Genomic DNA, 23,128 nt, shown 5'->3' with positions numbered 1-23,128 from the left:
GATACAAAATGTGGCATCAAATTGGCAAGATGTATTATAAAATGAGTCTTTTCACAAACGATGTTTCCTTGCACCAAAAAGTAAACTATTTCTTACTTGAACACTGGGGATTGGATCATGTTGAAATGGTTAATTAGAAGCGCGGTTAATGTTATCAACGAATAGATACTCTGCAGTTTAATAGTATACGCTATTAGATTAAAATCAAATTGTGCCTTTTTTTTCGGGAGGCATCAGTTCGGTGCAGAAAATAAGTTGCAAAATAGTTCCAAAAGATACTACTTGTGTTTTGTTAGGTTCAATAAGGTCCATTCTACTATAAAGAGCTGTGCTGTTAAGCGTGTGTAAGTATTAGAACATGTAAAACTCTACAAGCTCGTCCATCACCTAATTGTTCCACCGCGCTAAGATACATTTATTTACATAGAAATACTATGAAAAGAGTATGTGGATCAAACCGAACGTGGCGTAATTTACTTCACCCGTATCCTGCAGTGACAGCAATTCAAACAAAGAAATGTTCCTAACGAGTCCTGTGAAGTTCTGTCTCTACTGTTTGTGCGGATTGTGCTGTGGTTGGACAGTTACAGAAGAAGAAGAATTAACCTTTTTAATTCATGATTTATTGCAATTGGGGCAAACTGCCTTGTTACTCACAGTAATCCGAATGCTAAATTCAACCCTCCGTGCCTTCGTGAGGGGCGGAGAAGGGACAGCCGATGCCATGTTGAGTTTGAGTTAGTGGTGACATAGAGGAAGAGAAGCTTGTGTTGTGACAGACGGAGGAGACAAGAGCAGTGAGAGAATGAGGGGGACGTGTGGGCTGTGGATCTCACCGTCACAGAAACAGGACAGTCGCTCTTATAACCCACGCAGCGTATATGAGAAGGACATCGATGTACTCTAAGAGACAAGGGAAATCACGTTACGTCTTGACCCGAATATAGCTATTTATGTCTGATTATAGCTCGAAATACATAGCATGACAACGTTACAAAGACGTATTTGTATTTGCAGTTTATTTTAATATTTCATAACCTTAAGTGTATTCAGATACAGTATGAAGTAAACATTTTCACATCAAATATTCATTTTACTGATGACAATTGTATTATTGACTTTTTTTTTTTGACACAATTACAACACATTGAATTGTTTGTATTTGTTTGCGATTTGTTTGGCCAATTATCCAATCAGAAAGCAGAATGAGCTCCACATTTTGGGTTGCCAGATGTTACGACTAAAAGCAGTTTGGTATAAAACGTACAGGGCTCTGTGATGTGTCAGTGATCAGTGATGTGCCTATTCTTCATGGTCAGAAGTGCCTGGAGGACTGGCCCGGTGTGTTTTTTTTTAAAAAAAATTATAAGGGGTATAGATATAATTGAATGCTTTAGCTGAAGTTTTTTATATCCTTTTTTATATCCTGAAGTATTTTGAATACATCCATTCCAATTGCACCAACGATAATAAGCTGACGCTGCAGTACATAACACATTTACCTGTAAGTCAAATCTGCCTCTTTCCCACTGCTGTTTTATCCTGGGCCCATCTGAGACTCCTTTTCAGAAACTTCTGCTTTTGAAAACGTAAGCACAAAACTTCCATCACTTCAAGGCGCTGTCAGGAGAGTAAAGACAAACACTGTAGTCTTCAGAGTCATATTTACAATGTGATTGGATTTCAGACAAGGCATAAATATAGACAACATTCATAACTTTGTTGCAGCATTTGTTCTGTGTGATAAAAAAGTGACAATGTTTAGTAGTTTTAGAGATAACTTTGTGTTATTGTGGAGCAATAAAAGGATGACACTAATTTATTTGACTGAAACATACTATTGATGTTGTTTTTTACCACATTCATGGTGACATTCTGCCTAAATGTTTTGAATCCAAGTCTTGGTTTTGAGCAAACAAAAATATAAACCAAAAATTTACTAGAAAAATTAAGAAATTGATTTAAATTGCTATTGTTGGCCAAAAATATTTAACAGTTTAACCATTTTAAAAATTATATATTTTTCTTTCTCAAAAGTAGATTTTTAATCGAGAAAGGTTTATTGCCATGGTCAATGAACAGAATTCACAAACATTTCTTTGGTGATTCGATGCAACAATGAACAATGAATAAAACAATGAACAATGATAAAACAACCTTTATAAGTCAAAAAGTAAAACTGCAGCAGTTTGTGTACAGTAAGAAGAGCAGGGGAGAGATTTAAAGCCTCATACATGAAGCTCACTCCAGAGACATGATTTGTGCAGATGTTACAGACTCACAACTCAGAAGGTTTTCCCCGGTTCATGTTGTTTGCTGCATTGAGCCATTTTCAAGGTTGTTAACAATATTGACAGTTCTATCAAGCTTTGAGTTGGCTTATTTTTATTTGTTTTTTGAAATAGCTGATATTTTGTATTTTGACTAATTTAATGATTTCATCCTCTGTACAATTTATAACCAAATATGCCTTTCTAATCTAATATTTTACATGGCGGATGGAACAGGATGTGACAAAAAATACAATTTGCATCTTGTCTTTAAAATGAGCAGACTTTTTTTATTTCCTTTGATGCCGTGATTGAAACTGATTTGTAAAAAAAAGTACTTTAGATACTTCTACAGCAAATAACTTCAGTACTTTAACCTAAGTAATACTTTTTTGGAGTATTATTTGACCATGTAGTACTTTGAACACCTCTGCTTGTATCTGTAATTTTACTTAAGTAACAAAATTGAGTACTTCTTCTCCCACTGGTTGAAATTGAAACCTTTTCCTCTTGTCCTAAACCAATGTGACCCTTGCGACTCCTACCTGCTGTCCCACTTCAACTATCTACGTGTTCCCTGTCCTCTCTGTGCCCTCCTCACCGTTCTGGCTGACTTTTAAAGATGCTATTCCCCCACAGAGTGACCGGCCTCACTCCCCTCCTCCTGCACACAGGCAGAGGGCGCTGTGTGCTTGTGCGCCACTTGCATTTGGCACCGTTTTAACCCTGTTCTTTTCTCTGTGGCACCAGGCGCGGCTCCCTTCCTGTTCATCCACCCTAAGCATTGCCGAGGTACTCCTGCCTGCATGTGTGCGTATCGGGCACTCCCACCATCGCTCTCACTCTCCAGAGTCAACCCGGCCTGGCTTTGCTTATCCTTTATGTTTACCCAATGTGCAATGGCAGTAAACAGTTGTAATGGTTTGCAAATTGTTTAGGCCAGGAATAGTTTGATTTTTGACCTGGTTACGACTTAAACCGTCTCTGATTGGATAAAACTGTCTGTCCCTGCAGGTTTTTCCTTACAATTCAGCAACAACAAAATGCCTTTTAAAATGAATGGGTAATATCAGTCATCACTCATTTATTTAAAATAATTTATTTTAGTACAACCCCTTTAAAACTCTTATCAACCCTTACTAAAACATTTGTGCTGGTTCCATGCCAGTATAAATGGAATGAACAAACTATTGTGCTAATAAATAGGTTTTGAACAGGAAAAATAATTATATTGGGAGGTGATGCTGATGTATTGGGTTTTCTTCACGTAATAAGAAATTAGCTTTGCCCCAGTTACAGATGTATTGTAAATGCTCTTAAGGTCAAAATGGCACTGCTGTGGCTGTCTGCATCTGATTATAAAAGTGGTTTTGTCCTCCTTGATCCAGGAAGTGCGTGGTTAGCATGCTAGTTGTTGTCAGCTACCGGGAAGTATCTCAACATGGTGAATAATTGGACTGCTGCAAACTGTTTAAAATTAACTAGTTCTGTTCTTCATGTTTTTAAGAGCGTATAAATCGGACACAGCACCTTTTAACAAGCATTATCTTTAAAGAGCCTATTGGACAACTACACTTTACTGACCTGTTTACAGCCACTTTATATGCTTTTGCCTGCTCCCCTCTGTCCTCTCTGTCCTCTCTGTCCCTCTGTCCCCTCTGTCCCCTCTGTCCTCTCTGTCCTCTCTGTCCTCTGTATTAGTCTCCTTAAATATGTCTCCGGTCTGTTTTGTACATTTTGTAAGTCTTTTTAACGCTTTCCTTTTCACTCTCCCATGTAAACAAACAAACTACCATCTTTCTTTCCCAGGATGCATTTCAACGTCATAAATGAAGTTGAAAGATGCCTTGTGTTGTGAAATGATTCTGTTGCAAGTGTTGTGTTTTTAAATGTGGTGCAAAATGTCAATTTTAATGACACATAGAATGAAGTGTCCAGGTCAAAAAAATCTGAAAATAAAGAGACTAAATCCAGATTAGTCCTATGAATAATAGTTAAGTAACGCTGTCAACATAAGGTCATTTTAAAGGGTTTTAAAAGAAACACAAGATGATGATGATGTGGATTGTAGTGAAAATTCAGATCATGTTTTTCAATCATTTCAATCAGTCTACACAATTCAATCTTAAAATTGTTTTAATTAGTTAGACAGGAAGCTATATTTCACATTTTCCTTAATTATTGCAGTGTCTTGTGGGTGTGATTACTGTGAGATGATGCATGCACGTATTGATGGCATCATAATCCTCATAATTATATAATTTGTACAGTATAGACCTGCTCTAATTTTATGTTAATATCGTTGCCATTTTGGATTACAATTTCACAAGTATATAGTATATATTGAATAGTGAATCTATGTATATTTTTTAAAATGAACTACTAATTTACTTTCAAATGTAAATGACGTATAGCCAGGTACAAAATAAGGTAAATTTGGTTAAATTTGCAGTGCATTTTGACTATGATGACTACAACCAGACACACTTTAGTCTATTTATAAAACCATCTGAGCAGGAGCTTGGTTGGCCTGACATTGTTGGGTCCGTGCATGTTGCCGCCTGCTCCTGTGATGTTGTGCATGAAGTGACTATCCTGTGGTTCCCCAGGCCTCACGGAGAGAGTTCAGGGCGCACCTGGATGAGGTCATCACGCTCAAGTCCAGGTACTCCACCTTGGACCAGGTAAAGCTCCGCCTTCCTCGTACCACGCACCTCTCCGCCCAGCATGGCATCACACGGCATATGATTTTACCTACAGCAAATATATTATGTAATCATTGGGCTTTGCATGGAGAAAATATGCCGCTCGTTCATACAATGTTCTGCTGAAATTAGATTTAAGAGCAGGGTAAATGTAAATCGTGACCTGGTTTTAACATGGAATCTAGATGTCATGTAATGTCAAACTATTTTAATACATTTTCTCATAAATAAAAGGTAATTTAAATAGCTCAAGTAAAAAATAAAACTAAAAGTATATAAAGGATAAGTATCTATGACCTGTGAGTTGTGTTTCAGCTTGATGTAAAATTTGTATTATAAAAATAAATTTGGTGGCATCATGGGTTTAGCAGTCACCAGTAAACCATAAGCTTGCCAGTTCAAATATAGCTTGAACAAAAACTGTTGTTATGTCCTCAGGTGAGACTCTTTAGCCCTCTTCAGTCACAGTAAATGGCGCTGGTTGTGTTCAAAATGACTGAAATGGTTATGATTTAGTATCTTGGTACACGTTTTCTGATCAGTGAGACCTGAATGCTCTGTAATTACATGAAGAACTCACGCAGACCATGTTAAAGCAGGTTGTGAAATGACATTCATAGACAACACACTTTCCAGTGGGACAAATGTCTTAGAATAGTTTTAAAGTTTGGCAGAAAGTACTGTCATGAAATCAATGTTTTTCTTTCTCATCTCTCATCCATCCTGTCATACCCTGTTGTTTCAACACTTACAACAGCCCAACAACCAACGTGGCCATAGAAAACAAGCAGATTGTTCTAAAACATAATGTTTTTTGTATTTTTTAATTCAAGATACTTCAAACGCTTTACGTTGCATTGTTCATTCACTCCCGGTATGATTCCTACAGCCACAGCTGCCTTAGTTTAAAGTGACAGAAGCAAGCCTTTCAATTTGCACCAGTGGTTTCTCAAGTCATCACCATTCACACACTCACCGCGATCAGTTTTAGTGCTAAATCATCTTATAATTTCCAATATAATCCTCTAATAATCAAGGCAAGACTCAAGCTCCACAAAATAGTGTGAATTCAGGTAAAGTGCGAATTTTTTTTGGCAATATCATAAACATCCACCAATCAATTCAACTTGCTTTTTTTGTGTGTTTTTCATTTGTTCTAGATCTTGCTGTTTATTAAAATGCTTTATTTGAGTAACAAAACTAATATTTTTGAAATTGTCACCCCATAGATCCCCAAAATTCCTTTCCCCTGAGCCAATTCAAAAACCTAATTCATGGGTAGCTTTTAATTTTCACATGTAAAAATACACAATTGCTCCACTTTACCCAACGTCCCACTTTACCTGAATTCACCTGTGGAAAAATTATTTACTTTCTTAAGATTTCTCAGTAAATTTCAACATTTTCATATTCTGATGAGTGTGTCTATTACCGAGGCGTCCTGAGTCACTGTTGCAAAATAAAATCTAGCAAGTTCATTTACAAAAAACAAAAAAACCTTGATTTGCATTTTGACACTCCCAGCTTTGCTAAATGCATAATCTATTTGACAGCTTGGTTAGTTTGGTGCTGAGCTCGTCTTTCCCGGGGCGTCTCTTTAACACTTCTATTATGGGCCCATTGATTTTTTCCTCCCCCTGTCCTGCCCCTCGGACTTGGCCCTGCTACGGATTCGGTACACGGATCTGGCAGCGCGCTCTTCCTCGTTTACTCCATCGCTGATCTTCCTGGCACGTGTCCACGACAGCCTGTCACCCGTTTCCGTGGTGATGACAGGCGAGGAGAGTGATCGGTGTGTCGTAGCTGAATTTGTTGTTCGTCATTTTATCGCCGCATTTCAATTAGCGAGCTTAAACGTTTGTCGGCGTAACAATAGTGTACATTAACTAGGCTGTAAGTTTGATGGAATAATAATATAGCCAAATACGGAACAATTCTACGGTTTCAGAAACACTATGCTAGCTAAACTGACAATAAAGTAATCGTATAACTACTGTTCCATTAGCTATTCTATGCATTTAATAAAGGTGTCTTGTAGTGCTCTCCCCCCAGTATGGAGAGAACAGGCTCAGTATAAAAGTGGGCTAAAGATGTATTTGAAGGAATTTAGATCTGAAAAAAGATTCATAATCAGCCAAACATGACCAGTTTGTTTTTACTTCGCACTCAATGAGGAAAAAAAGTTTAAAGCTTTTTTGCATCATATAAATGCAGTTTTTTTTTACAGAATACCCGACTAAAACACAATCTTTCTCGTTGCTACATTTCAGTACATTTTCCATCTTTCAATTGCCCCCTCTTTTGTCTTAGCTTTTATATTATATCTGCAGCATAGACTAGATTAGAGCGTGTCTGACTGCCCCCCTCCCATCATGCCACATCGACCACGCCCACTGCGTCAGCTCCGCCTCTTTTTCGTCCCATTTCCATATTTGCCAATGTCTCCCCTCCACGACACATTATGGTACGAGCTTCTGTTTTTGATAGTTAAATGCATTACTGCATCAGGATGTTAGCTTTAGACTTATACAACGTTGTTAATAGTATAACATTTTGTATTTGGTTTTTATGTTGAATTAAGATGTGCTGTGGTCCAAGTTGTGGAGTTAGTTTTTGATGTGCTTTTTGTGTATATATTTTTGATCTTTTGTGTTTTGCTGTAGCTGTTTTTAGCTTTTTTAATTATTTTTTTCTTTACAATTTTTGCTTCTTGTATACAAAGGCTGTATGGACTCATCTTTTACCAAGCGATCTTTACACAGCATGTAAATAATATAGGCCTGTTTAACCAAAGATGATGTTGAAGTTATAACGCCCCCCACATGTTGTCCTGCAGCACACAAATGCAGCTGATGCTTCTATATTTCAAGTACAATCTGTATCTTTCTAGCAGATCATTTAGCTTGAAAATGAAATCATAAATTCAACTTGTCAAAGATGTCAAGTAAAATTATAGTTGTATAATTAGTACTTAATAGTTACATAGTTCTAGTCTGACCAAATCAAAATGTTTTTCTTCGTTCCACAGTGGGGTCTTTTTAGTGTTGCAACACAAAGTACAAGAGCAGCAGAAGAATAAATAATATGCAAACATAAATAAAGATTAATAACAATTTAAATTTAGATCTTAAGTCTCATAAAATATAAATTTTCACTATAACCTAGACAAAAAGGTGGTTAGATATTTAAATTGATAAATCATGGTTAGACCTGGTTTATTGAAATTAAATTTCAACCCGTGCTGTTGTTCTATTCCTGGGCAATACAATAGGTGAGATACCCAGACCCCCAAAGCGTTCTTGTCTTTTTGTCCTTGTGGTGTTGCCGTAGTTGCCTCTGTAGTGGGTGTGTCCTCCGTCCTGTCCGTGTGTCTGTCTGTGTGCTGACAGAAGCACTGATGTGATCCCAATGCTTTATCTATCTATCTCCACTAGCTCCAGTGTAGGTTGGAGGGCCTTAAAGATGATCGCAGGAGGACCTTCAGCTCTCGAGTAACTATCCCCGCTCATCCTACCCCTCACCCACCTCAAGGAGTGCGCAAATCAAACGCCCCTGTCCCCACCTCACTCTTTGTCCTTTGTCCTTTCCTATAACTCCTCGTCTCTCTTGAAAAAATCAACTGCAAAAAATGAAGTCACCAAGAGTCATAATAACTTTAACTCAGAATATTGAGACATTTTTGTCTAGATTTATCTAATTATCAGGCCTGGAATATATGATTTGTTTAAAAATATTATTGACTGCTCACATCCTTTGTTTTCCAAGTACAATTCAGTTTTTTACACTAGTGCAATTAACGCTTCTCTGACAGTTTATTCAAATCAAAGGTAAATATGCCAGTAACTTTCTCAAATGTATTTTATTTATTATTCTACAAAAACATTCAGTTGATTCAAGCACAATATTGTAAATGATCTACAATATTTTAAAACAAGTCAAATACCCAAGGCCAGGTAATGAAATAAATATTGCCAAATTTACTTCAATCCAGATTCTGAATTCAAGTTATGTTAACTCTTTTGGATATTCTTTTTTACAGTGTGTTTTCTCTTTTCCTCTTGTCGCCCTGGTCTTGTCGTCCACTTTTTTGTCTTGCTATCTTTTTTTCACTGTGAGATATTTTTACAATTCGTCCGATGTCTTTTTGTGCATTTGTGTGTCTGGGTTTTTTGTAGAATTAACATGCTTTGCTTCAGTAGCTACCGTCTGGTGTGTGGTGGTGTATGTAGACTATGCAGTTTAGTGGAGTTTGTCTAGTCCGTTACTGTTTGATTTTTTGTTTGTTTCTTGGTTATCTTTTGAACCACGTCATACTTGCCTCCACTGCGTCACCGCCATCACCCACCTTCACCTCGGCTGTGTGGTGCCCTCACAGTTACTGTTAGTTACTTCAGCTTAAATTAAAAAAAAAAAAAAAACATAGAAAAAGCATGGGGATACCGTAAATTGTCAGGAAAATATGACTGAGCTTCCCAAAAGTAATGTACTGAATTTTCACTGTTTCTTCATATTTATTGGTTATTTATCCCTTTTATCCTTTGTAACAGATATTTAACCTGCAATGAAGCATTTTTTTTTACACTATTTCCCCACAACATTCAGTTTTTCACGTGATGTAAACATAATGCTAATATGATGTTTTGTGAAACTCAGTCCGCCCTTACTGTCAGTCCAGTTCTAGCCTATAGGTGGTCCAGAGTTAGTCCAGGTGGGCCATTGCCTCTCACTCCAGATACGTCTACTACATCAGCACTCTGACTACACATCTGTTCTGACTTGGATATCATCACTCTATGTGGCTGCCTTTGTCCTAATCTTTAAGTATGTGTATTTATCTATGTATTTAAATGCTGTAATCTGATTGCCCTGTGTTGCTAACAGTTTGAATCACATTCAGTCAAATCACCATGTTACGCCTGCTTTGAAAGCTTGGATTATTCACTATTCAATTAATATCAGCCGACAGGAAAGATATCACACTGACATGATTAAGATTGGCCTAAACAATACAGCAGCACCAGCAATACTCGTCGATGTACATTCACAGATGTCCAATTTTTGTAGACAACTTTGACAAAAAAATTGAAAAGGGTGAATGTTAACTGACCTTTAAATGAGCAATATGTATAAAAAACATTTTTTTTAAAGCAATAACTGCTTTAAATGAATTAAACCTTTGAACCACAGATGTATCTGTGCTTGAGGAGCTAATTTTATAATTTTCTTGGGTATCCCGGTCTCCCCTGTATGATTATCAGGGATCCACCCATACCACATGTGGCCCACATGGCCCAAGACCAGAGCCTACACTTCCTGGTTTGGAACAAAGTGACCCCATTGGTCACTAGACACCACATGACCTGGATTTACAGGCTTGTGGTTTGGTACAACATCTAGAGGCAAAAATAACATTTTAGTCTTCTTATAAGCACAATTATTATGAGGCATATTTATTGGTGGAATAAATACTGGCAAAAAAAACATCATAATTCAGACAAAATACATGTATGTGTTGAAGGCATTATATCTAAGCTTTTCCTCAATATTACATATTGTCCCTTTAACATTGTTATGAATATATTATTCCTGACACGTGGGTTGAGTTAAGGACTGACACAAAAAGAGGAAAAACTAAATCATATCTGAAGAAGCAGAAACCTAAAGCTTTAATTGTAGATTTACTCACAAAGCTTTACTCAAGTTAGAGCTTGTTACACAGTCAAATATATCACTCAAATAGGAGTAAAAGAAGAAGTACAACTCTAAAAAAAAAAAAAAAAAAATTGTTTGTCATTGAATTCCTCTCTTGGAGAAATTTGACGTTGAGCACGTGGGGCTGTCAGATAAGTCAGTGATTTGGGATCGTGTTGGAGATGAAGGTCTCCACAGCAGGACAAACACACAGCCTGGCCAATGCTTGTGCACTGTCTGTTGTGTAAAGCATGTTTAAAGAATCCCCCCCTCGCCCTGTTCTCTCTCCCACCTCTCCGTCTGCTTACAGGTGCAGTCCAGGTGCAGCAGCAAAGAGAACATACTCAGAGCAAGTGAGTATTCATGCAGATGCGGGTCACTTTATTGGCATAACTGGTTGGTTTACGTGTTCTATTACTGTCATAAATTAAGGTTATATTAATTAAGGTCCAATATGAAGCTAAATTTGCAGTGGTAATAGTGCAGTGATAAACCCAATGACCGCTCTAACAATCTTACACACGGACAACATGAAAGGTTAACTCTGATAAACTTTGCTAGTATGTGCCCTGAGTTTGATAACTTAATTATAATTTCAGTTGTCTGGGGCTTTATTGCATTCTATTAATAAGTGAATCCAGTTTTCCTCACACGTGTACTGTACATGTGTTTCTCTGCGGGCCTGAATGCTGCATGTTTGTATATTATGTACTTGTATGTTGTTTAGCCAGAGGTGGTAGTTAGTTTGTGTTAGAGCATAGAAAGTGGGTCATGGTGAATTAGAGCCTGCTTCCCCCGCTCAGAGAGGGACAGGAGGAGTGATATATAAACCCAGAAATAGTATTAGTTGCACCTCAATGAGTTCCGACAGTTAGAGTTATAACAAAATGGTGGATATTAAATTGTATTGGTCTGTGGTGTAAACAAACTCAAGGCTGGTTTTGTATCACTGGTAAGAAACACTGATAGTAGTAAGGTAGTTGTAATGACTTGAATATTTAATTCATTTGATTAATGTAAATTTTACTATTTTAGATTTTGTTTAGTTCTATGTTTTCTTGTTTTAGAAGATGTATGACTGATTTAGATTTTTTTTTTTTTTCTTATCAGCACCTATAAGTCTGTGGAACTTGTTTTCTTCTTTTTTTGTGTTCTTTTTTGTCATGTTGAAATTAGAAAATATAATTTATTGAAACAAAAGTGAAACAAACACATCCAAACCAACTAACTGAATTACCGTGATTGTTTTTTTTTGCTGTGTACTTTGCCAAGTAGTTTGTGTAATCGATGTGATAAATGGAGATGGCCTTGAAACTGTTTCTACAACAGTTTTACAATAATTTTCACATAATAGGCTTCGTAAGACTCATTGGCAGGCTGCTATTTTAATCTGGTTGAAAATAGTAAGATACAAAATCAGATTCTCACCTCCGTGATGTTTCAGGCGCTGCCCTTCATCAGACATACAGTGTTGCTATGTCAGAATGATGAGAATCTAGGACTGTTTCCATAGCGATTAATAATTTAAAACTACGTATTTTGACTTTGAAAGGGAAAAACTCCACAAATGTTACATCTAACAGGAAGCTCAAATCGTGAATAGATGATTTTATTTTTTCTGTGTTACTTCTTAAATTCTACTTTCCAGGTTTCTTTCTTCTGTCAGTTACTCTTTTACTACAAGCCTGGTTTCAGATCTCAAATCCTTGGAGGATTTCTGTCTCTGTTCTACGTTTGAGTCTAAAGGGAGATTTTGAAGTGGTGTTTTGTCCCTGTAGACTGAGCATAGTGTTAGAGCTTGAGCTCTAGGGCTGGAACAGAAGGCTTCAGTGTCCTGGGACCACTCAGATGCCCACCACCCCCCCCACTTACTGTTTTCCACTTAGAAAAGGAGCAGAGCAAGAATTTAAAAGTGCTGAAACATAATTTATGATAACAATTTATGGACTGGCATTATATTTTGCTGCATGGCTATCAACATGACACTTACAAACTACTTCTTAAGTGGATGAGAAGCAGGTAACACTTCAGACTTAATTCATAATGAATAAATAGTTCATTAAGTAAGGATTAAACAACGAGGAGTAATGCATTAAAACAGTATAATGCACGGATCTGAGTTGTTTAAAGTGCTTATACAAGGGCACAAAGTGAAATTGTTCACCTATGAATCTAAAAAGCCTGTTCTCATCTATAAATGTTTGAATTATTAGTTATTTCTTGTGTTTTTTAGTTGAATCTAGTCCCTCACAACAGTTGATAATTTGTTTACTCGTTGTTATGATAATGTCTGCAGATCAGTAATTTAACTGTTGCCGGAACTACTTGCACGTTATACTAAATTAACGCACGGCAGTTAGCACTGGAATTCTCACGGACCGTGGAATTATTCAGGCTACTTAATTAGAACCCTAACATTAACTCCTTAATTAAATAGTCACTAAGCCTAAATCATTTTCATTCATCATTTCAGTCAAACCACACATTCTGGGATGAATCAGGCTCAGCTCAAACAAAAATGACCCTAAAATAGAATTTAAATTAACTTTTACTTTACTTTACAAGTCCTAAAATACATTTGCGTCAAATTAGCTTCAGTTTGAAAGAGGAATTGTCAAAACCAACAAATAGCCAAACTAATGTGAATCAGACCATCCTCCAGACAGCAGCTTTACTGCCCTTTATATTTACCAAAGAAAATCTGATATTCCTCTGTACGACTTCAGAGTCTCAGAAGCCAAAACTAAAACAGTCCAGCCAAGTATTTGTGCTCAGAAGGGACAAGAACAACTTCAGTCTGAAATGGGGCTCATTTTAGTCAGGTATTTTATATGTTTATTAAGGCTATTAAAAGTGCAGTTATGAAAGTGGTACCAATTCAAAGCAACTACACAGACATACTCATTGTATAGGGGTATAATTGTCTCAGACAATTTTTCAATTATTATTCCTTTAAGAAGGAGACAAAACACGGCTTGAGGTATGTTTTTGATAGGAAAACTCTACTCAATCCCTGTGTGATTGTCTGCGTGCATATAACCACCAATGTGTTGTTTGTTGCCAGGTCACAGTGCGGTGGACATCACCAAAGTGGCCCGGAGACACCGCATGTCTCCTTTTCCCCTGACCTCCATGGACAAGGCCTTCATCACTGTGCTGGAGATGACCGCTGTCCTGGGCACCGAAATCATCAACTACAGAGGTCAGACGCACCTCCGCACACACGCTGCATGGAGGGCTCTGCTAGGACTAAACAATGGTCCAACTGGAGAATGACAAAGAGAACATCATCTATTCAGACACACATCTGCATCATGGTTAAACCAGGGCCCAAGAGCCAAGGGCTAAAGCTCGTCAGTAGTCAACAGATAAAACATCCATTTAGAGATGCACTATGTCCTTTTTCTGGTGGAGGTCTGCCACTTGCTTGTCTCCCTGGAGATGTTATTGTTTTACCGAAAATGTTCCACAATATCACTTTTTGAGCAGGTGACACTAGGACCAAGTGTTTCTTTGGCTATAAAAATACCTGTAATTTGATAAATGCAAGATAGATAATGAGGGTGGGATTGGACATCATTTCCACAAAACATGAGACAATATTTTGACAAATGGACAATTTTGTCCTCGCACTCACCAGCACCATATTTTGTCCATTCAAGGTCCCCCTTGAAAAAGAGGTCTGGATCTCAGTGGGTTCTCACCTGGTTAAATTTGTTTAAGTAAATTACATTTTCAAAGGTAAACACATTTTTCGCACTATTGCGACAATTTTATCTCACAAGATCTTTAGCTAAATGCTTACAGAGGAATATTCTGGGCAAAGCAATAGCATGCAGAGAAGTATGTGGAAAAGTTACATAGTGCACCTTCAAATATCCCTTTGTAGCTTATAAATCTTCAACATTAAACCGTGTCAGACAACACCTGACCATTGTGCTGCATTAGCTGATGTTACTTGTCTTGTCGGATAACCTCTGATGACACATTTTAAAGGGTTAGACACGTTCCTGAATCAGCAGCTTGTGTTCATCACTACTGTGTTAGTCATGCGCACAGTTAAACCTTCAAATTAGGACACTGCAAAGACTTGAGTCAGCACTGCATGGAAAGTCTTTGTATACATTTGTGTACATATTTTTGGTGGCAAATTTGGTAGTGAACGGATACAAAAAAATAACATGATTCATTTTTAAATAGATGAGTTTTGAATTTTAAAAAATTAGCCACGTTTTCCTTGGTAAACTTTCAACACATAGTCCACTGTGGTGACCCAGTTAACATTTGTGGTATAACCATTGCAGTTTTTGCTAATAAAAGCAAGCAACATATTTCTTCTAAATTGATTTATGTTTAAAGATTCTTTTAAACATTTCTTTCTATGTTCTCATAAGTGACCTCAATTAATATTTCACAATAATCAAATTAAAATACATACATCTTTTGCTGTGCATTACAGTACAGTGCCATTAAAAACAGCTTTTAAAATTACATGTATAGATATTTAAGTGATTCTAAATATTATCTTTAGATGTAATGACTTCATTGTATGGTGCAAAGACGCGAGCTGCATACGTGGGCGAGTGACTAAGAGTGGGAGGTTGAGAAAAATCCTTCTTAGAAAATACCTTAAAGCTGCTTCATGTGTGGCTATATATAGTCCCTGTGCTGTGATTACTGTATGTGGGCACTCATAGGAAAATATGTTTGCTTTCATATTTGAGAGGTCTATTAAATGTGATTATACACTGATGGAGGATGACAGCGGTACAGTCCGTGCGGAGGCAGGGCAAGTTTGTACTGCTATTTTGAGATGTTAAGATGCAAAGTCTTAAACATTAAAAATAGATCAAAGGGTATGCAAGATCCTGATTTAGAGAAACAACTCATTTTGTACTTCAGTGATACAATGCTTGGATGCTGACAAAAAATAATTATTCGACAATATTAAAGTAATAACATGCAGAAAGCCTGTAATGGGATGCACTAAATATTCTGAATTATCGAATCGTCTTATAATTATAATTTTAAATGCCACCACAGATACAAACAAAACGTATCAACTATATTCTTGTTTAAATGTAATAAAGTCTCTTGCATCCTTTTAATTCTAAAATATGAAGATATTCTTGTATTTTAGTTGCGCCCAAAATGATACGGATACATACATAATGTTGACTTTAATTTCTAAACTATGCTATAAATTACTCAAAATGTTACCTTTGCCTATTTGATTCTCAATCTCAACCCTTGAAGTGCTAAGTGTTATACACCTATCCAGATTGTACAATCCATGCAACAATCAAAACTACATTTGATCGGCAAAAGCATAAAACATCCCATCATTCATTCTTCTCAAGCCTATGACCTCTTATAGTGTCGTTTGTGTCACAGATGACCCCTGTCACGAGATGCAATTAGGTGACTAAACCCTTTCCCTTTAATACTAGAAAAAATATTGCACCCTTCCTTTAAGTGTAACCTTTGACCTTCTGCCCCCTCCTCAGATGGGATGGGTCGGGTGCTCGCTCAGGACGTTTATGCCAAAGACAACCTGCCCCCCTTCCCCGCCTCGGTTAAGGACGGCTATGCTGTGAGAGGTATGTTCTATTTGATTACATTTACCTTCTGTTTGTTATGTCACACTTATTATTGTATTATATTTCAATCAGAAGAGAGACTAACTTGAGTAGTTTATTAAATAGACACACTTTGGCGCGCAGACCCCGTCAAAGTGGGATATATTACTACAACAAAATATCACGACAATAATACTTTTGCCACTGACACAAAAAGCAAAAAAAATCTAAATGCACAATATATTTGGAAACCTGAATAAAACGCTTCAGTCATTCGTTTTCTAAGTATTATTTGGCAGAGAACTTTCTAATGCTCAAGTCAAATTTTACAAAATCAAAATATCACAAATATTCCCACGAGACCCAAGAATAAATAGCCTGTAAAATATTATTCGCGATACTATTTATTGAACCATAAGTCAATATAGAAATGATTGTGATGGGCTTAATGGCAAGGCTGAAGAGGTTGATAGTTTTGGTGATAAGGTGGAGGAGAACTATAGCTTAAGCTGTAGAAAGAAGGAGGAAACAGAGGGTGTATTTATATAAATAGTCCGAGAGGTGATTGGTTGAGAAGTAAAAGTACCAGACAGGGTTGTTCCAGTATCCCATGAATGTTCTTGAATCACAGCTGGAGAACTGCACAAATAGTAGGTATTTTTGGTCAGAAAGTCTCTAAATTATATCATCAAGTTATCTTCATCACTACAGACAAATAACAACTTCTTAACCTGATCCTTCTTGTTTTACAGCGGCCGATGGACCAGGCGACCGCTTTATCATTGGTGAATCGCAAGCTGGAGAACAGGTACGAACACAAATGCCAGCAATCATTTGTACTGTGAAAGTCCCATGTAAAATACTGTGTGTGTTTGTGTGTGTGTGTGTTTGTGTGTGTGTGTGTTTGTGTGTTTGTGTGTGTGTGTGTGTGTGTGTGTTTGTGTGTGTGTGTGTGTTTGTGTGTGTGTGTGTTTGTGTGTGTGTGTTTGTGTGTTTGTGTGTGTGTGTGTGTGTGTGTGTTTGTGTGTGTTTGTGTGTTTGTGTGTGTGTGTGTGTGTGTGTGTGTGTGTGTGTGTGTGTTTTGTGTGTGTTGTGTGTGTGTTGTGTAGCCCACGCACACAGTGATGCCAGGACAGGTGATGAGGGTGACGACAGGAGCACCCATCCCATGTGGAGCCGACGCCGTGGTGCAAGTGGAGGACACAGAGCTGCTAAGGGAGTCTGAAGACGTAAGATGTGGCTCAAAATATGTTTGTGGAAAAAATTGATTCAACTTTGTTATTGAAAAAAAAACAAAAAACTGGAGGAATTTTCTTTTTTATGTCTATATCATCTGTTTAGATTTTGTGTTCAAACCAGGAGCAGATAATAGTATATATAGTAGACTTTAATAGTGTCAAATTAAATGTCTTTCTTTCATCTTTATCAATTATTGGTTGTTACACTTAGGATGTCAAAATGATCAATTAACCGAATAATCAAATATATAGAGCACAATATAATCACCAAAAAATTCAAATTGAGCATATTTTAGAAGCGAAACGTCACTGTTTTTTGGTATTGCTAATCGTGATTATTGATCAATTGTGACGTTCTTTCTCACAATAATCGTAACGCTAATTTGTGATGTCCTGTCATCCCTAGTCACTCTGCATGTCACAGCACAAGCCAACTCTCTGTTCACACTGTGCAGTGGTTCAGGCGTCACTTTGTTTGCTACGACTTACGCAGAGTACGCAAATTCGAGGCTCAAAAACCCGTGTAATGTGTGTGTTTACCTCTTGGAGTGGTACCAGTTTGCTCACTTGTCAGACTAGTGCAGCTTGTTGGCGGTGAAATGTGTTCAGAAATGCAAATCACGGGGCGCTTTCGTTTATTGTTGATGAGCCTTTTTGACAGAGATTCAGTGCTGTTCAAGTATCAGTGATAATGACATCAAACTACGCTTTTACTCACAAGATCAACATAACAAAGCATGTCGCGTCTTCCAGGGTACAGAAGAGTTGGAGGTACGAATCCTAGTACAAGCTCGTCCCGGACAAGATATCAGGTCAGTGCGACATCTGCTCACTCAGTACTACTTACTACATCCTCTCCATTATGGCCCTGAGTATTTCTAAATCTCCTTGTCTTCATCCAGGCCCATAGGTCACGACATAAAGCGCGGGGAGTGCGTGCTGGCCAAGGGCACCCACATGGGCCCCTCGGAGATCGGGCTGCTGGCCACGGTGGGCGTCACAGAAGTAGAGGTCCAGAAGTTTCCTGTGGTGGCTGTAATGTCCACAGGCAACGAGGTGGGTCAGCAGGACTGGTACGAATACGGTATGGAAACACAAAAAAATGATATACTATGATTTAATTTGACTTTTTTTTGTATTCGATTAAACTAACAAAATAAGATGTGAACTTAATTTGAATGTGCATATTTCTCATTAGGTTGTGTTGTCTTGACGCTTCTTGGTACAGGAATAAGTTTCATTCATTCAGTCCATGACATTGTATGAATTTTCTTTTATTTTGTATATATATATATACGTTTAGTGCATGGATGTAGTCTAGTTTGCTTACTTACATCCAAATGAATTGTCTTTATGATGTGTTTGTATGATTATTCCAACTTATTTGCCAATGGGGAGGAATATTATTGTTGGATAGATTCTCTCATTTCAAGCTAAATTAAGTTTGATGTTCTAGATTATGCAAGCAATTAGAGCTAATATAGAATTACTCAAATCCAGATTCTAAGACTTGCAAGATCATTTGTTTTCATCCAGAGACACACTTAAGGCTGTGTTAGTTGATCTGGATATGAAAGGATGGGTTTAGCCGGCTTTTCTAGTACAGATCCCTGGTTTGTTTTGAACACAATTATGATCAAAAGGCAACGGCCTCTTTAAATTGCTCTTGTGTTATGTCCTGTGCAGCTGTTAAATCCAGAGGACGATCTGCATCCTGGGAAGATCCGGGACAGTAACCGCTCCACTCTGCTGGCCACCATCCAGGAGCACGGATATCCCACCATCAACCTGGGCATCGTGGGGGATAAGTACGGCGTAACATACCTGAAAACTAAAATGATAGCCCTATTTATGTTTTATTGTCATTTGGTGTTACAAGTTACAAGTGCAGTGTGGGAAATGTAATGGAATCAGCAGTGCTTAGCCAGTTTTCAGCTCCTTTCGAGAAAATCTGCTCTTTTTATTTAAAAGTGTATATCATTTGAATATCAGCAGGTTGGGTGGAAGCTAATTGATGATTTTTCTTTGAATATAAAGCAATGGAAGTGTTGTAAAAATGTACTTGGTGTTTCTTTTTCTCACATCCAGTTAGAATATTCTTTGTCTCCTTTGCTTTAGAATAGATTTCAACGACTGCATTATTGTCCAATAATAGTGTGTTTGTATTTTTGCTCTCTGTAGCCCTGACGACCTTCTGAACGCTCTGAACGAAGGCATAAGCCGAGCAGACGTCATCATCACCTCAGGAGGCGTGTCCATGGGAGAGAAGGTACAGCAGATACTGTGTTGTACTGACACGCTGTGGTAGGAAAGGGAATTACAAGAGTGAACTCGCGCTATAGTCACTGTTGATATACATTGGATCAATCAAGTTATGAATCAAATATGATTTATTATTAATTATTATGATCAAATACATCAACTTTCTATTGGTTATGATTTCAGGACTACCTTAAACAGGTGATGGACATCGACCTCCATGCCCAGATCCACTTTGGGCGTGTTTTTATGAAACCAGGGTAAGAAACATATTATGTTGTAATCATGTTGAAAGATGTTCAATGGTTTTTTGACTATGGTTATTTTTAACTACTACTGCAGAACTGATAAACTGTTGTATTTCAACGTAGCAACCAAGGAATTTTCACAGGTTTTATTTCTTAACCTTACATGTTTAACCCGGAATCCAAATTATTTGAATAATTGCAAGGAAGTACAAAACAGTGGGCGGGAATAGGGGGTAGGTGAAAGCAGGACTTTACAGGATTACTCAAACATGCATGAACAAATCAAAATATAACTCTTAGTAAGATAATGATCAACGGAACAGCGGAATGACTATGGTTAAAACATTCAAACGTCATTTTACATATATACATACCTGTCCCATTTGGGTGGCTGAGTGTCCAGAACTCTGCACAGTTTGCATGTTTCTCCCTGTGTCTGGGTGGGTTCTCTCCAGGCACTCCAGTTCCCCCCATCAACCCAAAACATCTAAACGCCTTTGTGTCTTTCCCTGCAGCCTCCCAACGACCTTTGCCACCCTGGACATAGACGGTGCTCGTAAACTCATCTTCGCTCTCCCAGGTAGTGTGTGAAGTAGAGAGCTGGAGTTTCATTTACACTGCTGCTGCTGAGGAGACAGTACTCATATGATGTCCTCTCTCTCTCTCCCTCTTTCCTCTCTTCTCTCCATCTGTTCTCTCTCTCCTCTCTCTCTGCCCCTGACGACTGTCCCAGGAAACCCCGTGTCGGCTGTGGTCACCTGTAATCTTTTTGTAATTCCTGCCTTGAGAAAGATGCAGGGGATTTTGGACCCCAGACCTACTATTATCAAAGCGAGGGTATGATGCACTGACACACACTGGCCAAAGGAAAGACAAAGACGGTGTCAGCTTGAGCGACACGGCTGAATTATTTTTCTTACTCACAAGCAGGGACGTTAAGATGATTCGATTAGTCGATTATTGCAGTGGCGTGTGATCGGGGCAATCAAGGCAAGCAGTGGGTGACCAATAAAATCCCAAATTACCGTGTGTCACAGCTATATTTAAATTGCTCTGAAAACGATCCAAAAACTATCCTCCCCTCACCTGGCTGAAGTCACTGTGTCTTTTAGTGGCATCTACAGGCCACTGAACAGTACTGCGGGAAGCTTGGCTGTTCATTGGCCGCGCTTTGCATTCTCTTATCTTGAACAGAGGCAGGAGGTTCATGCGCCGCTCTGTAACACGTGCTTTTACAACCTCAGCAGACGACTGCTTGTTTTAGAGGTTTGTGCGCGCTCACTGTAGACAACACAGCCTCAGGCCACGCTGAATAGACATATGTGGGAATCTTGAATGTTTGCAGATTGTGCCTAACTGAGCATGTGCAGAGGAGAAGCGAAGCAACAGCAGCGCCAAGTTTAAACACGTGACTTAAAAACTAACTTTTAGGAACAAGTCTTTGTTTGTAGCTCAGGATTTGTCAGTGCCGGTCCCATTAGGTACATAACACAGAATTTGATACAATACAAGTCCCTGTTCAAGCCAACGCAGACAGATCAGGGGCACAGCTAGGAATAGTTTTGATCCGCGTCAGTATTCTATGAAAAACGGTCTTCAAATGATGAAAATTGGACTCATATAAATAAGAAACCGTGAAAAAGATGGTTAAAGTTGGACACTCACTTAAATAGTAAGATGGAGATTGTTACAGATTTTTCAGGCCTTCATCAAGAACATTTTGTGCATTTTTGGTGCTGCTTTGTAGCTTAGTGGTAGAGCTGCAGTGCATATTCATCTACCTTAGTTTTGTCCATTTGTGACCAGTTTGACAAATATATCTCCTCTTGAGATATGTGAATTATGCCTTAAACAAATCCATAACTCTCATAACATAATACGTGTTGATTTCACGCCATTTCATCATTCACTGCATCCATATTTATAAGAGTTTTGGCAGAAGAGCTCGTCACTGCCCCTTCTGACCTCCAGGCCTGCCCCGCACTCTGAATATTCATGCACTGGATCAAACACAACTATATCATATGCACAGAGCACTCCAAAGCCCACACAAGCCAGAATGAGACTGGGCCAACATGGCTGCGGCCCAAACATGACTGACAGTTAGGACGCAAAATCCAAGGCAAGGCCACGCTGACATCTGGTGGTAGGACTGGGACATTTAATCTGTTTGTATTGGAGGTGGGTAGTAAAGACTTGTTTATTAAATTAAGTAAAGACATGTATATTAATAGGTTGCGTTCACGTTATAGAATATGATTATGTCGTAAATTCAGATGGTGGGCAGAAGCCTATATTACTCTATAACTATATGCAATTTATGATCCGCAAACGTTGAACCTTATCCAAGCCAGGGTTCGGGAGCCAATCCCGAACCCTTGTTCGGGATTGGCTCCACAAACTTGCCATATTAATCTTATATCTTAAAGTCGCTTTAACTGACAGCAATATTCACCAAAGTTGAATAATGGCATCGCTTTTAAAGCTACTGTGAATAAATAATTTCACTTGTGTTTATTTGTGTTGACAGATATGTTGATTTACCGATCACTTTGTGCCAGTTTTTATTTCATGTTTATAGGCACACTTAATCCAGAGACATGAACTATAAACATCTGCAAATTTAACTATAGAATTATGTCAGGTTCAATTGGAAACAACAGGGATTCTACAATATTATCATGTCACGTGAACCCAACCTTTTGTACTTCTATGAATAGTTTTATCTCACTATGTGTCTTACTTCTACTTCAGAAATATTATTTTGAAGTACTTTTGTCAGTTTGAGAAGTAACATGTCTCCACAGAAGTAACATGTTTAACTTTCAAAACCTTTATGTTGGTTAAGTCTAATTAGTACTTTCTCTTCTTTTTTGCTGTCAAGAAATTATTAGTTGTCCCGCTTGTATTTGGCTCATGTCAATTTTATTTTGAACCAAATGAGACAATTACGCCGGACTGCATGTTTAAGACCATTTATATTGTTTAAATGCTGTCTCTCTGTCTTGTTGTGTTGTTTTGTATATTTTAAAAAAGAGAGAGAGAAAATACATTTTCCTACACCACAATACCTTTATAATGCTCATTAAGTAAATTTTCTGATGCCTACTTTGTAATTCTGCTTGGTATATATCCTTT

At 37.9% G+C, this 23,128-nt stretch overlaps 1 protein-coding gene across 15 annotated transcripts in view; it reads left to right on the top strand.

Moving 5' to 3' along the window:
* The window catches only part of gphnb (gephyrin b), an 87,914-nt gene that overhangs the window by 63,297 nt on the left and 1,489 nt on the right, over positions 1–23,128 (top strand). For 2 of the 15 annotated variants that reach the window (XM_072446077.1, XM_072446060.1), the window contains exons 9-24: positions 3,021–3,062; positions 4,880–4,954; positions 8,410–8,466; positions 10,977–11,019; positions 13,731–13,868; positions 16,061–16,087; positions 16,174–16,266; positions 16,998–17,053; positions 17,355–17,474; positions 18,237–18,295; positions 18,386–18,539; positions 19,170–19,291; positions 19,665–19,752; positions 19,929–20,002; positions 20,506–20,573; positions 20,724–20,827. In XM_072446077.1, the coding sequence (XP_072302178.1) occupies positions 3,021–3,062; positions 4,880–4,954; positions 8,410–8,466; positions 10,977–11,019; positions 13,731–13,868; positions 16,061–16,087; positions 16,174–16,266; positions 16,998–17,053; positions 17,355–17,474; positions 18,237–18,295; positions 18,386–18,539; positions 19,170–19,291; positions 19,665–19,752; positions 19,929–20,002; positions 20,506–20,573; positions 20,724–20,827 (1,320 nt within the window). The remainder of the gene's footprint in view (positions 1–3,020; positions 3,063–4,879; positions 4,955–8,409; positions 8,467–10,976; positions 11,020–13,730; positions 13,869–16,060; positions 16,088–16,173; positions 16,267–16,997; positions 17,054–17,354; positions 17,475–18,236; positions 18,296–18,385; positions 18,540–19,169; positions 19,292–19,664; positions 19,753–19,928; positions 20,003–20,505; positions 20,574–20,723; positions 20,828–23,128) is intronic. The other 13 variants (XM_072446135.1, XM_072446103.1, XM_072446119.1 and 10 more) reach the window with 9 other exon arrangements.

Source organism: Eucyclogobius newberryi, unplaced genomic scaffold, assembly GCF_026437365.1.
Source record: "Eucyclogobius newberryi isolate DKJ021-1_F unplaced genomic scaffold, fEucNew1.0.hap1 SCAF_1, whole genome shotgun sequence".
Taxonomy (NCBI): domain Eukaryota; kingdom Metazoa; phylum Chordata; class Actinopteri; order Gobiiformes; family Gobiidae; genus Eucyclogobius; species Eucyclogobius newberryi.
Note: the sequence above shows the minus strand (reverse complement) of the source record. Positions and strands in the feature narration are given on the sequence as shown.